The sequence below is a fragment of the Sapajus apella genome, unplaced genomic scaffold, assembly GCF_009761245.1.
Source record: "Sapajus apella isolate SASKATOON/1434 unplaced genomic scaffold, GSC_monkey_1.0 scaffold13, whole genome shotgun sequence".
NCBI classification, from domain to species: domain Eukaryota; kingdom Metazoa; phylum Chordata; class Mammalia; order Primates; family Cebidae; genus Sapajus; species Sapajus apella.
In genome coordinates this window covers 26,929,267-26,941,595 of record NW_022436953.1, presented here as the reverse complement: position 1 = coordinate 26,941,595, position 12,329 = coordinate 26,929,267, and the positions used below count along the sequence as shown (strand labels likewise).

Below are 12,329 nucleotides of genomic sequence, written 5' to 3'. Positions count from 1 at the left end.
TTTATATAGAAAAACAATGCCTCACAAGCCAATAAAATCAAAATTTTAAAAGGCTGAAAGAAAATAAATGTCAGTCTAGAATTCCCAACAAAGATATCATTCAAGAATGAAGATGAAATGAAGAAGCCATATTCAGGCAGTAAAAACAGAAAAAGTGTACTGTTGGCACACTTGGTTTAAAAGAAATAAGAAAAACTACTCTTCAAGCAGAAAGAAAATGATCTCAGATGGAAATGGGGAAATGCAAAATTAATGAAGAATACCAGAAGGGGTAAATGAGTAGGTTTATAAACATTTAATACACAAAACAATAGTAAGAATGGTTCATGACATTTAAAATAATTATGGAATTGAAAATGAATTCCCAAATAATGCAAAAGCTGGAGAGGTAAATGGACTTGAAGTGTTGTGAAGTTCTAGCATTACCATGGAAGTAGTAGAAATTATCATTTGAATAAGATTGTGGTAATCAAGGATGTATATTGTAATCTCAAGATAATAATTTTAAAAATATTGTGAGTATATAATAAGTTAATAAAGAGAAACTAGGATAATCAAAACCTGATCATTCTGTGATTTTTTTTCCAGTTTTAATATTGGCAGTGGTCAATTTTGAAAGATCAAAATTATTTGTATGGAACATTGCATCCAACAATTACAGAGCTGATATTTTTTTCAAGTGCACATAGAACATTTGCTAAAAGTGACCATATACTGAGCCATAAATGAAACCTCAAGAGAAGCCAAAGGGCTGACATGATTTAAAGTATGTTCTCTGTCCACAATGGAATTAAACTAGAAATCAGTAATAAAAAAGTAACTGGAAAATGTTCAGTAACTAGACCTTAAACCTTACACTTCTAAATAGTTCATAATCAAAGAATAGATCACAATAAGAATTAATATTTTGAACTAAATGACAAAGAATATATGACCTATCGAAATTTATGGCATGAAACTAAAGAGTGCTCAGAGGAAACATTATAACCTGAAAGGCTATATTAGAAAAGAAGAAAAACTGACAATCAGTAATGTCAAGAAGCTATACAAAAAGAACTGTAAATCAAACTTAATGCGCCAGGAAGGAAATAAAAAAGGCATTTAAAAAAATTTATAATTTATAATATTTATGATTGATTTAATATTTTTGAATGTGGACATGATGCAGAATTAAAGCAACTGTGTTACGACCTGAAGACAATACATATGAAATGAAAACATCTTGAAGTATGAGGAATGAATGCATAGGGATGTCCTCCTAGAACTCTGAGATGACAAGCATGTAAAATGAATGTGTAACAAGTCCTCTTGCAACCTCCACTTAGAACTTGGAGATAACGAGTATGAAAAATGAGTTCTTACACAGTCGACTAGCTGAGTAAGTGCGAACAGCATCAAACATCCAGATTCTGTTGTTAGGTGAAAAAGAATAAACTCATACTTGATTAAAGTAAAAACAAACAAAAAAGTAGAAAAAGTCCTGCAGGAAGCATCTTACTCAGTGGTTAAATATAGAAACCTTTCCTTGGATCTCAGGAATGAGACAGGTATGTCTGTTATTCACTTCTTTCAGCGTTGAACAGAACATCTTAGCCAGTATAATAAGGCAAGGAAAAGAAATAAGAGAACCTAATGACTGGAAATCAAAAATCAGAACTGTCATTGTGATATAATCATATTCATGAAAACATCCAAAAGAAGCCACAAACTATTGGACCTAATTAATAAATTAGCAAAGTAGCTTGGTACAAAGTCAACATACAAAAAGCATTTATGTGTCTACATTCCAGCAACAAATAAGGAGGAAGTAAAATTTAAAATGATATCACGTAAAGTTATTTAAAAAATCAGCTACCCAGGAATAAATCTAGTAAAAGATAAATAAAGGAAGACCTAAATAAAGAGGGTGATATACCATGTTTATAGATGGAAAGATTTAATATTGTAAAGAGGTGAATTCCCCCAGAATTGGTATATATATTCAATATCATCCCGATTAAAATCCAGAGGCTTTGTTTTAGAAGTTGACAAGCTGAATTTAAAATTTGTATAGGACTGCAAAGATCTAAGAATAGTGAAGGCAACTTTGAAAAGCAAAAACAAAGTGGGAAAACATATACTACCAGATATAAAGATGTATTATAAAACTATAGAGATTAAGATAAGACAGATTTAGGGTAAGATAAGAAATAGACCAACAGAACAGAATACAGCATCAAGAAACACACCTACACCAATACAGTCACATGGTTTATAGCAAATTGCTACTGTGGTGCAATATAAAAAAAGCATATAAATGGTTCTGGGTCTGCTGGAAGCCCATATAGAAAAACATGTATTTTGACTCCTACCTTACACTATATGATAATCAACTCCAAATGGACTGCAGATCTTAAACGTGAAAGGTAAAGCAATAAAGTTTTTTAGAAGAAAACGTCGGTGAATGTCTTTATTATCTTAGAGTAGGCAAAAATGCATTGAGAAGAACAAAAATACTGAAAACCATAGAGAAAAAAACCAGCTAAGTTTGGATTATATTAAGAATTTTTCCTCATCAAAAGATACCACAGGCTGGGCATGGTGGCACATACCTGTAATCCCAGCACTTTGGGAGGCCAAGGTGGGCAGATCACTTGAGCCCTTGAGACAAGCCTGGGCAACATGGCAAAACCCCATCTCTACACACACACACACACACACACACACACACACACACACACAAATACAAAAATTAGCCTGGTGTGGTGGTGCATGCCTGTGGTCCCAGCTACTTGGGAGGTTCAGGTGGATGGATTGCTTGAGCCTGGAAGGTCGAGGCTGCAGTGAACCATAATTGTGCCGTTGTACTCCAATCTGGGTGACAGAGCAATAATTCCCTGTCTCAAAAAATATATATATACTACAAGGAGGATGAAAAAGAAGACAAAATTGGAGGAGATATTTGTAATACATATACTCAACAGAAACTCATATCTAGAATGTATAAAGAGCTCTATAAATCAATGTGAGAAAGATAGGCAACTTAATTGAAAAAGGGGGAAAACTTGAGTAGGCACTTCTTAAAAGATGGTATTCAGATACCCAGTGAACACACAAAATATTGAACTTCATCAGTCACCAAGTAAATTAAAATAAAATCAACAATGAGATAAAAGGGTACACCTATCAAGAATGGCTAAAATATAAAAGGAAGATGATATCAAGTATCAATAAGAGTGTGGAACAACTAGACTCTTATTTATTACTGGTCTGGATACAAATAGGTATAATTGTTTGGAAAATACTGCAGCTGAACATAGGTATATGAACATATGTCTACCCTCTGGCCCTATGACTTAGCAATTCTCCTCTTAATGATACACCAAACAGAATTTTGTATAAATTCACTAAAAGATACATGCAAGAATGTTCACAGAAGCACTATTCCTAATAATCCAAGCTGGAAACTACTCAAATGCCCATTAGCAATAAAATTGATAAATAAATTGTGGTGTTTATTCTCAGAGTAGAATAGTAGAAAGCAGTGAGAATGAATAAAGCATAATTATAAGCAATGATAAGAATTGTCAAAGATGAAAGTAAGTCTGAAACAAAATGAACAAAGCCTTCATCAACCTATGACAAGAGGACCCATCTATGATCATGCTTATTTCATCAGCAGTTCAAAGGTGGTAGAAAGGGGAGTTAGTTTCCAAACAGCAAAAAGCAAAGAGCCTCTGATTGGCAAGCATTCTATTATGGTAGAATTTTTGGAGGCAGAGGAGACTTTCTAATTGGCCTTCGGGCACTTTGACCACCCTTGGTGAACTTCAAGAGATGTAGCTCCCTACTGCCTGACAGAGGAAGTTCCACTCCTATCAAATGGCCTAAAAGCCCACCATGCCCTGGCCCTGCTCTCCTGTCCCTTCCTCTGCTCTCCTGGGGCACGAGCATCCTTTCTGTCCTCCAAGTGCCATGGGCCTTCTTTCTTCCATCTGTGAGGTGCTTATACTTCAGTGGGAGACAATGACAGTATCAGGTAATTCCAGAAAGGAGTATGAAATTAAAAACTGAATTAAACTATGACAGAAAGCATATAAGAAAAGAAATTGGCTAGACTGAAGGATTAGGATGGGCTTTTTAAAATTTGGTTTGCAGTCTGAATAATTTAAAGACAGAGGAGGAGAGAACAAGAGGAGTTCATACAGATGCAACAGTATGTGCAAAGGCCCTGGGGCAAGAGGGGATATAAAGAGTATCAGGAATGCAAAGAAAGGACACAGAAAACGCAAGGCAAGCAAGGTTCTCATAGAACGTGATGAGGATTTTGTTAATACTAAGATAGCACAATACTTAATATAAGACTACTTAAAATAAGAGCTATTTTAAGCAGGGATGATATGATAATATTTCATTGGAAAAGTAAACTCTTGACTGCAAGATAGATGGGGGAGCAATTTAGATGCCAGGGACCTGAGAGAGTGAACTGGGGTGGTGGCAGGGAGGTGGAGAGAGTTAGATACATTCTTGAAAAATGCGGGGGTTAAAATTGACAGAACTTGGTGATAGATTCAATATAGGGGAAGGTATTAGTCCATCTTCATACTGCTATGGAGAAATGCCTGAGACTAGGTAACATAAAGAATAGGAGATTTAATGGGCTCACAGTTTTGCATGGCTGGGGAGGCCTCACAATCGTGGCAGAAAGTGAAAGAGGAGCAGTCATGTCTTACATGGTGGCAGGCAAGAGACTGTGTGCAGGGGAACCGCCCTTTACAAAACCACCTGGTCTTTTGAGACTTATTCACTATCATGAGAATGACATGGGACGAACCCACCCCATGATTTAATTACCTCTCACTGGGTCCCTCCCATGACACATGGGGATTATGGGAGCTACAATTCAAAATGAAATTTGGGTGGGGACACAGCCAAAGCATATCAGGGAGGAAGAGAAGGTGGGACACCCAGAGTAACACTGGGATTTTGGCCTCTCTTTGTGGATGGCAGTCCCTTTCCTGGGGCAGGGCCTCTGGTGGACTGCCATGTCAGCATGTAGAGTGGAAGGCATGAATCTGTTCTTTTAAGGCAAGTTAAATTTGAGATGTCACGGAGACATTAAGTGGAGGGGTCAAGTAGGCAGGAGGATATGATGTAGCTTTGCAATCCAGAAGATAGTTCTGAGCCGTAGAAACAATTATGATTCAAACCTAAGTTGGGATTGGTATTTTTATTATTTTTTTTGAGAATTATTACTTGGCTTTCATTTCCTTTTTTTCCCCACCCTCTCCTTTTCTTTGGAGGGCTTATTTTTATTTTTTTCTCTACTCCCCTCTTGTTGTCTTGTGCTTCTTTTGACAGAGAGGTTTTCTGCATTCATCGCCTCTGTCTCGGGAGGATACAGCTCCTGCCTCTGTTGTCACTCTTGCTGTATCAACCTCAGGCTTTATCAGTTGAAAAACAGACAGCAAAGGGAACTGCAGTTACAAGTCATTTGGAAATTATTTGAATGTGGGAAACGGGTTGCTATTCTGGGTGTTGATAATTTTCCAAGGCAAAGGAAAGAGCTGTGGCTGAGCTGCTTTTCTTGTTAAGGCAATGCTAATACACCTCCCTCCACAGCCCTGGGCTCAAACTGGTGACTATCAGAGGAGGAATGTGGTTTGTGATCCATTCTGGCTTCTAGTAGGTATTCAGACAGAGCTGGTGGGAACAACAGAGGAGAAGAGAAAGTGTGAGGTGAGGGTTTGTTTCCAAGCATGTAGAAAATCACCTAAAAATCATTTTCACAAGTCAGTCAGATGAACCAGAATCATAGAACCAGCTGTTCTTTCAAAATAAACTCTACTGGGCAGTATAAATTTAAACAGGAAACTTAAAACCTTATTGGGTTAGATCTGAATACTGAGGGCAAGCAGGGTCTACAGTAGGAAAATGATTCCATACTTCAATGGGCAGAATTTTCTAAAAACAAAACAAAAAACTGGTAAGTTGGTGCTTAGTTCCAATATTTTAAAAATTAAAAGTGGGGGTACTCAGGAAGACTTCCCTATATTGTTCAACAACTAATTTTATAAACAAATGAGGCAGAAAGAAAAAAAACGTGCAGGTCACTTTTCTTGGCAAGTCTATCACGTTGGCCTCTGCTCTGGAAAGTTAAATTATGGCTATTTTACCCCCTCCCCCAAAATTCTGTGCAGTCGGGTGAGATGATCAGGGTATGGCTTTGGGTCCAGCCATGACTTGATTCTTTCTGGGGTGGGGATTGTCTGTGTGGCTGTGACAGTCAAGGTGAACCCCAGTATCTCTTAGAGACTCAACATTTTATTTTTATGATTGGTAAGATCTCATTTGTTGCATTCCCAAATCAACTTCTCAATCAAAATTTTTAGGCCAGTTTGCAAACTTTACTGAGATTATTTTTCCATTCAGCTTCTTGGGTGTGATGTAGGTGTTCAATGCAAAAAGATACATACACATTTGTATATCTTTATGTGTGTGATCAACAGTTAGTGATTACTAGGGGCTAGGCCTTGTTCTAAGTGATTAAAGCACATTAAATTAGGGTTTACATTACTTCTTTAAGGTTGATGCTTTTATGATTCCCATATTATGGATGAATAAATAGTGGCATAGATGGGTCAGTTAGTTGCCTGGCTGAGGTCACAGAACTGTAAATGTTCTGGAGCCACGGTTTGACCCAGTGCTGTCTACCTCTGGCACCTGCTCTCCTCACCCCTAAGCCTCGTCGTGAAAGAATAAACATTTTAAAGTGTGTAGTCCTAATGATGTTTTATTTTCCCATAGGAGTGACTGGGTGACATCCTATAAGGTCATGGTGAGCAATGACAGCCATACGTGGGTCACTGTGAAGAATGGATCTGGAGACATGGTGAGTCTCTTCCTCCATCTAACCATGCCTTTGGTGCCTGGCTGGGTGGGATTCTGCAAAGGGGCAATGTATGATTAATTCCTTGAAGATTGGTGGATTTTGTGTCAACTCAAACCTACCATGAGAGTTTTATGGACAGAGACCCCCCTCCCATGCCCTGAAGCCCAGCAGCAAGTGACACACATTTACAGCTAATATAAAATTCAGCCTTTATTTACTCCCATCAGGGAACTGGAGGGATGCAGCCTCTTATGTAATTTGCAAGTTAGCCCTGGAGGTTGCATGCATAAGGCATGCTGGGGCCCCTTGCAGCTGTTCTTAAGAGTTTCCTAACTTCATTTCATGACCTTGGCCTTTTAGTTCCATGATTAGCTCCAGCTTAGTCAGTCCTGATCCTGTCACTGTGTTCTTCAGATTCTTAAGTGCATATTCCTAGCATGGTATCCAATGTCTTACACAGTCTGACTTGTCTGACTGTGGCCTCTTTTTTTCAACCTTATTTCTCATTCTTATCCCTTACACAAAGTCCTGTGTCCTTGTAAAAGTGAACCAGCTGCTCTTCTGCCTATGAATCCCATGTTCAGGCTTCTGAACTCATTGTCCATTTTCTCTGGATACCCTCTCACCCCTATAGATCTACATAGCTTTCCTTCAATGCCAGTTCAAACCACCCCTCTTCCCCAAAACTTTACTTGGTCCTCTCCATCTTCTGAAATCCCAAAGCTCTCTAGCTGTCCCTTTGCCATGATACCAATAGATTTTTCCTACAGTGTATAATTACCAGAGCCCCCCTCCTACCATACCAACTAGATGGAGGCTCTGAGGGCAGGATCCAGGCCTGAGTCATTTATTTTTTTCTCTTCAGTGCCCAGCACACATTAGGTTTTCCTCAGTAAGGTCTTGTTGAATGAATGAATTCTGACTCTTTATCCCTTGGTAATTAAGCACTAAAAGATTTTCCTTTTCTCCCTTGAGCATAAATAGATATTTCAAGGAAACAGTGAGAAGGAGATCCCCATTCTTAATGAGCTGCCCGTCCCCATGGTGGCCCGCTACATACGCGTGAACCCGCAGTCCTGGTTTGATAATGGGAGCATCTGCATGAGAATGGAGATCCTGGGCTGCCCGCTGCCAGGTGAGTTCACCTTCCTGTGCTCCCTGCAGGGTGGGAGCACTGATGGAAAACAGATGCCCAGCCAAGGCAAATAAAGATAAACTAAGCAGGCCAGGCACAGTAGCTCATGCCTGTAATCCCAACATTTTGGGAGGCTGAAGAGAGAGGATCACTTGAGGCTGGAAGTTCAAGACCACCCTGGGCCACAAAGGGAGAGCCTATGTCCACAAAAATAAAAATAAATAAATAATAAAATTTAAAAATTACCCAGGCATGGTGGAGTGAGCTGGTAATCCCAGCTACTTGGGAGGCTGAGGCAGGAGGATCGCCTGAGCCCAGGAGGTCAAGGCTGCAGTGAGCTGAAATCGTACCACTGCACTCTAGCCTGGGTGATGGAGTGAAACCTTGTCTCAAAATAATAAAAAGTAATAATGAACCAAACAATTGTTTACTTGTGTAAAAAAAATACAGGTCTATTGTAGAATATTTAGAAAACATAGGTAAACCAAAAACAAAATGAGTAAAAATTTCCCATAAGCCCGCAGTGAATAATTGGGCTATGAAGTCCCTCACCAAGTACAGTTTTGCCTGTTATTATTTTAAGATAATGTGTACAACTCAGAAGTGAGCAAAAAAAATGTAGAAATTTGAGAGAACACATTTATTTGTCATTGGCAGATCCCATTACACTGGGTAGTGGCGGTGGGGTAGGAGGTGGTAGAAGTTCATTCTAAACCATTGACATGGTCTTTTTCTGATTAAGTAGCTCCTCTTGGAAGCCTGTGTCTTCGGGTAAAGCCTTACTCAGGTAGTATTCTACCTGCCTTATTTTCACATGATGATATTTGGGGGTAGCCTTAGGGTGGCTTGAAAAAAGAGGGGTTTGAATTCATGTGTGCCACCTGCCTCCTTGGTAATGTCTTCTCTGGACAGGCTTCCCTGTCCTGGCCTTTCAGGGGTTCCAAGCTTGGGCCATGATGGAGCCTGCAGGCTGTAGCCTCTTCATCCTGACCACACATCTCCAGGGAAGGTGGCTGGCCTGAGATCACCCCTGCAGGGCCTCATGACCTCATGGGGCCTATAGGAACTTTCACGTTCCTGTCCACTCACAGTCCACTGTAGGAGATCAGTCAGGGTGGTGGGAAAAATTATAGGAAAGACACAAACCTTCTTGGAAGGCTGGGAGTTTTTGCAAAAGCTTCGGGAAAGGGTTATTGCTGAAGGCAGCCTAATCCTCTTACCTTGAGCTAATGGCAAAGGGCAGATGACAAGGGAGTGCAAAGGAATTTATCTAGATAAGTTTGTTTACCTATTTCTCCAGAAATCAACCTTTGATCATCCACATGCAAGACTTCCCTCTACTTGGGGGGGAGTCGACAAAGTTAATTACCCACAAATGGTGTTTGCTGTAGGCCTTTGTCATTAAATCTGTACTAAATAAATGTGAGCATCACTGGCTTATCGAGGCTACTGCTGGTGCTGCTGCCAGCAGTCCCCTAGCCTCACTGATAGGCAAAATACTTGTATATGCATACTCTATTCATCTGTCACTCTGCTATAGTCTGCCGTACAGACTCAGCAGTTCACCCAGGCCATGGGAACATGAGTTACAGTTGTCACTCATCCCCCGAACTCTCCAGTGAGGCCTTCCCACTCCTGGCCAGTATGAGGTATGGGCCTGGCTACCTGTGGGATTCTCAGTCCCTCCCAGCACTGCCTCAGGCAGGGTACCAGCTCTGATGCTATTTCTATAGTAACTCCCTCTCCAGGGGCTTACTCCATTTAATGCAAATACAATAAATGAACTTACACGTACAGTATTTTTGAAGCATATTGGAGGTCATTTAATTGTTTTTCTCCCAATCCCATAATATTCATGATCTTGCTAGCCAACCACAAATTTTTAGAATACAAACTTCATACTGGCGAGAAAGACAGATCTATCTACCTACCGGCTTACCCTCACACTGGACATACTTTTGTTTTATATTTATGTGTACTTATTCAATTGTGAATCCTTTTTCATGTCATCAAAACCATTAGAGACTATTTGTCTTTGGGAAGCTTCTCCCCTAGCCTGTGGACAAAATCCCCTGTTTTCAATCTGCCGCAGACAGTTGGAAATTCAGTTGCTTCCAATCACTGGATTCTGTAAACAATCCTACAGAGAACATTCTTGTTTCTCTGCCTTTCTTTTGTGTGTGTCCACAATTATTTCCTAAAATTAAATTATGATAATTAGATTATGATAAGTAGGAAGACTGTGCCCGGTTTCAAGGCGGATGCAGAGAGATGTTGAAGTCCTGGCTGATTGCAGGACTGTGTTAAGAAAAAAAAAACCTCTTTCCGGGTCCACGAGGGGCGTGGTTTTGCCTCCATCTGGGAACCAGAGGGATTTCAAATGTAAAGTTCTTTGTCTGACTTTCCGGCTAAGTAGAGAAATCCAGGAGAGAGTCTTTGTTCAAAAGGCCTGCCGAAAGCTCTGGGAGGAGGGGGTTCTGTTGGGGACCGAATAGCCAATCCAGTATCAAAGTCAAAGATCAATCACTCCAGAGGACGTTTGAAAGAACTCCTCTCATTGGACGAGAACATGAATGGGGCAAGAATAACTTCAAGGTTAAAATACCGCTTCTCCTTACCTATACAGATTCCTCCTTTGGATCCCCTCTCATGGGAGTGTGGGAGCTCTCTCTCTTGCGCCCCCCTCTCTCTCTCTCTGTCTCTCTCTCTCTCTCTCTTTCTGTCTAATAAATTGCTCTCTGCAAAACTCTTTGAGTCCACGGTATTTATTTGAATGGTAAGCTCACCGTGCCTCCATGGCCCCTTTCCCCATTCTTGGGGTGAGAGAGGCCAAGGACCTGGGCACGTCAGGGAACTGGAAGCGTCTTCAGGATGCCCCTGCTCCCTCCTCCGCTTACATGATCATGGATGTGGGCCTCCTTCTATGGCGGGCCGGTGCAGAACTGCCTCAGGAATGGTCCCAGCATACTAGACCTGCTGGGCTCTCCAGCACAGGGTGACTGTGGGCACAGGTATCTTCAGAGAGGCATTTATGGGCTCTGGCCCTCTTGATGCCAGCGCAGGAGTCTTGTTCTCCCATTCTGCTCAGCATAGTCTTGGCCTGCTTGCTTGAAAAATTAGGGCTGTGGCTTTTCTCTGTGGGTAGGAATTCATCTGTTGTTGGCAAAGGGCAAAGGACAGCCTGCAAGAGTCTCATGAAATAAATATTTCCCTGTGAAGTTATTCTTGGTGTGTGTCTGTTTGAAGATGGGCCCTGGAGGTCCTTTAAACACTCACAAATTCAGGGTTACATTGTGAAATCTGAATTAAAGTATGGTCTCAGAATGACTCTATTTTCCACCCCGCAAACACTGAGGATGATTTTTTTTTCCAGAAGTTACTTAGCAGTTTGCTCAGAGGGGAGTGGCTGTTCACGCATGCTGCCTGGTGGGGTCATATCCACTGAGAGGGTGGCTCAGGGTCCCAAAATGAGTCTTGCTCATCGCCCTGGTGCTGGGAAGATTCCTTTGTAAAAGCTAATAAGGCCAGAGCCGGGGATGACCCAAGGTGATCTCATGGTTGAAATGCTGCCTCCCTGAGTCTGCACTTCCCAGGCCTCTTTCTCATGAAACATTCATTTACCTTTGCTTCTGCGTCTCTTTGCTCTGTCCCTTTCTTCCTGCACTGGTTTCCCGTGAACTCTCTGGTGGGGCGGAGGAGGGTGCTGGTGCTTTTTAAGACTCTATGCATAATGTTTCCAGAAATTTTTGAGCTGGAAAGTGAATTACCATATACCATGTTCTATTAATAGGATTTTTAAAGCTCAAAAATAAAAGAAAATGGAGAGTTGTTGTTGAATGGGTACAGACTGTCAGTTTTGCAAAATGAAAACATTCTGGAGATGGCTGGTGGCTGCACAGCAAGGTGCATGTACTCATCACTATGCACTATACTCTGGAAAAGTGGTCAAGATGGTCACTTTTACGTTATGTGTAGTTTTCCACAGTTAAATACTTTGGCAGGGTGCAGTGGCTTATGCCTGTCATCCTAGCACTTTTAGGGGGCTGAGGTGGGTGGGTCACTTGAAGTCAGGAGTTCGAGACCAGCTTGGCCAACATGATGAAATCCTGTCTCTACTAAAATTACTGAAATTATCCTGGCATGATCGTGCGTGCCTGTAATCCCAGCTACTTGGAAGGCTGAGGCACAAGAATCACTTGAGCCCAGGAGGCAAGTTTGCAGTGAGCCAAGATCACAGCACTGTACTCCAGCCTGGGTGATAGAGTGAGACCCTGTCACACACACACACACACACACACACACACACACACACACACACACACA

At 41.0% G+C, this 12,329-nt stretch overlaps 1 protein-coding gene across 1 annotated transcript in view; it reads left to right on the top strand.

Annotated features, from left to right (window-relative positions):
• Positions 1–12,329, top strand: part of CPXM2 (carboxypeptidase X, M14 family member 2) — a 147,644-nt gene that overhangs the window by 88,004 nt on the left and 47,311 nt on the right. Inside the window, exons 5-6 of the mRNA XM_032281933.1 lie at positions 6,787–6,871; positions 7,856–8,006. Coding sequence (XP_032137824.1) covers positions 6,787–6,871; positions 7,856–8,006 — 236 coding nt within the window. The remainder of the gene's footprint in view (positions 1–6,786; positions 6,872–7,855; positions 8,007–12,329) is intronic.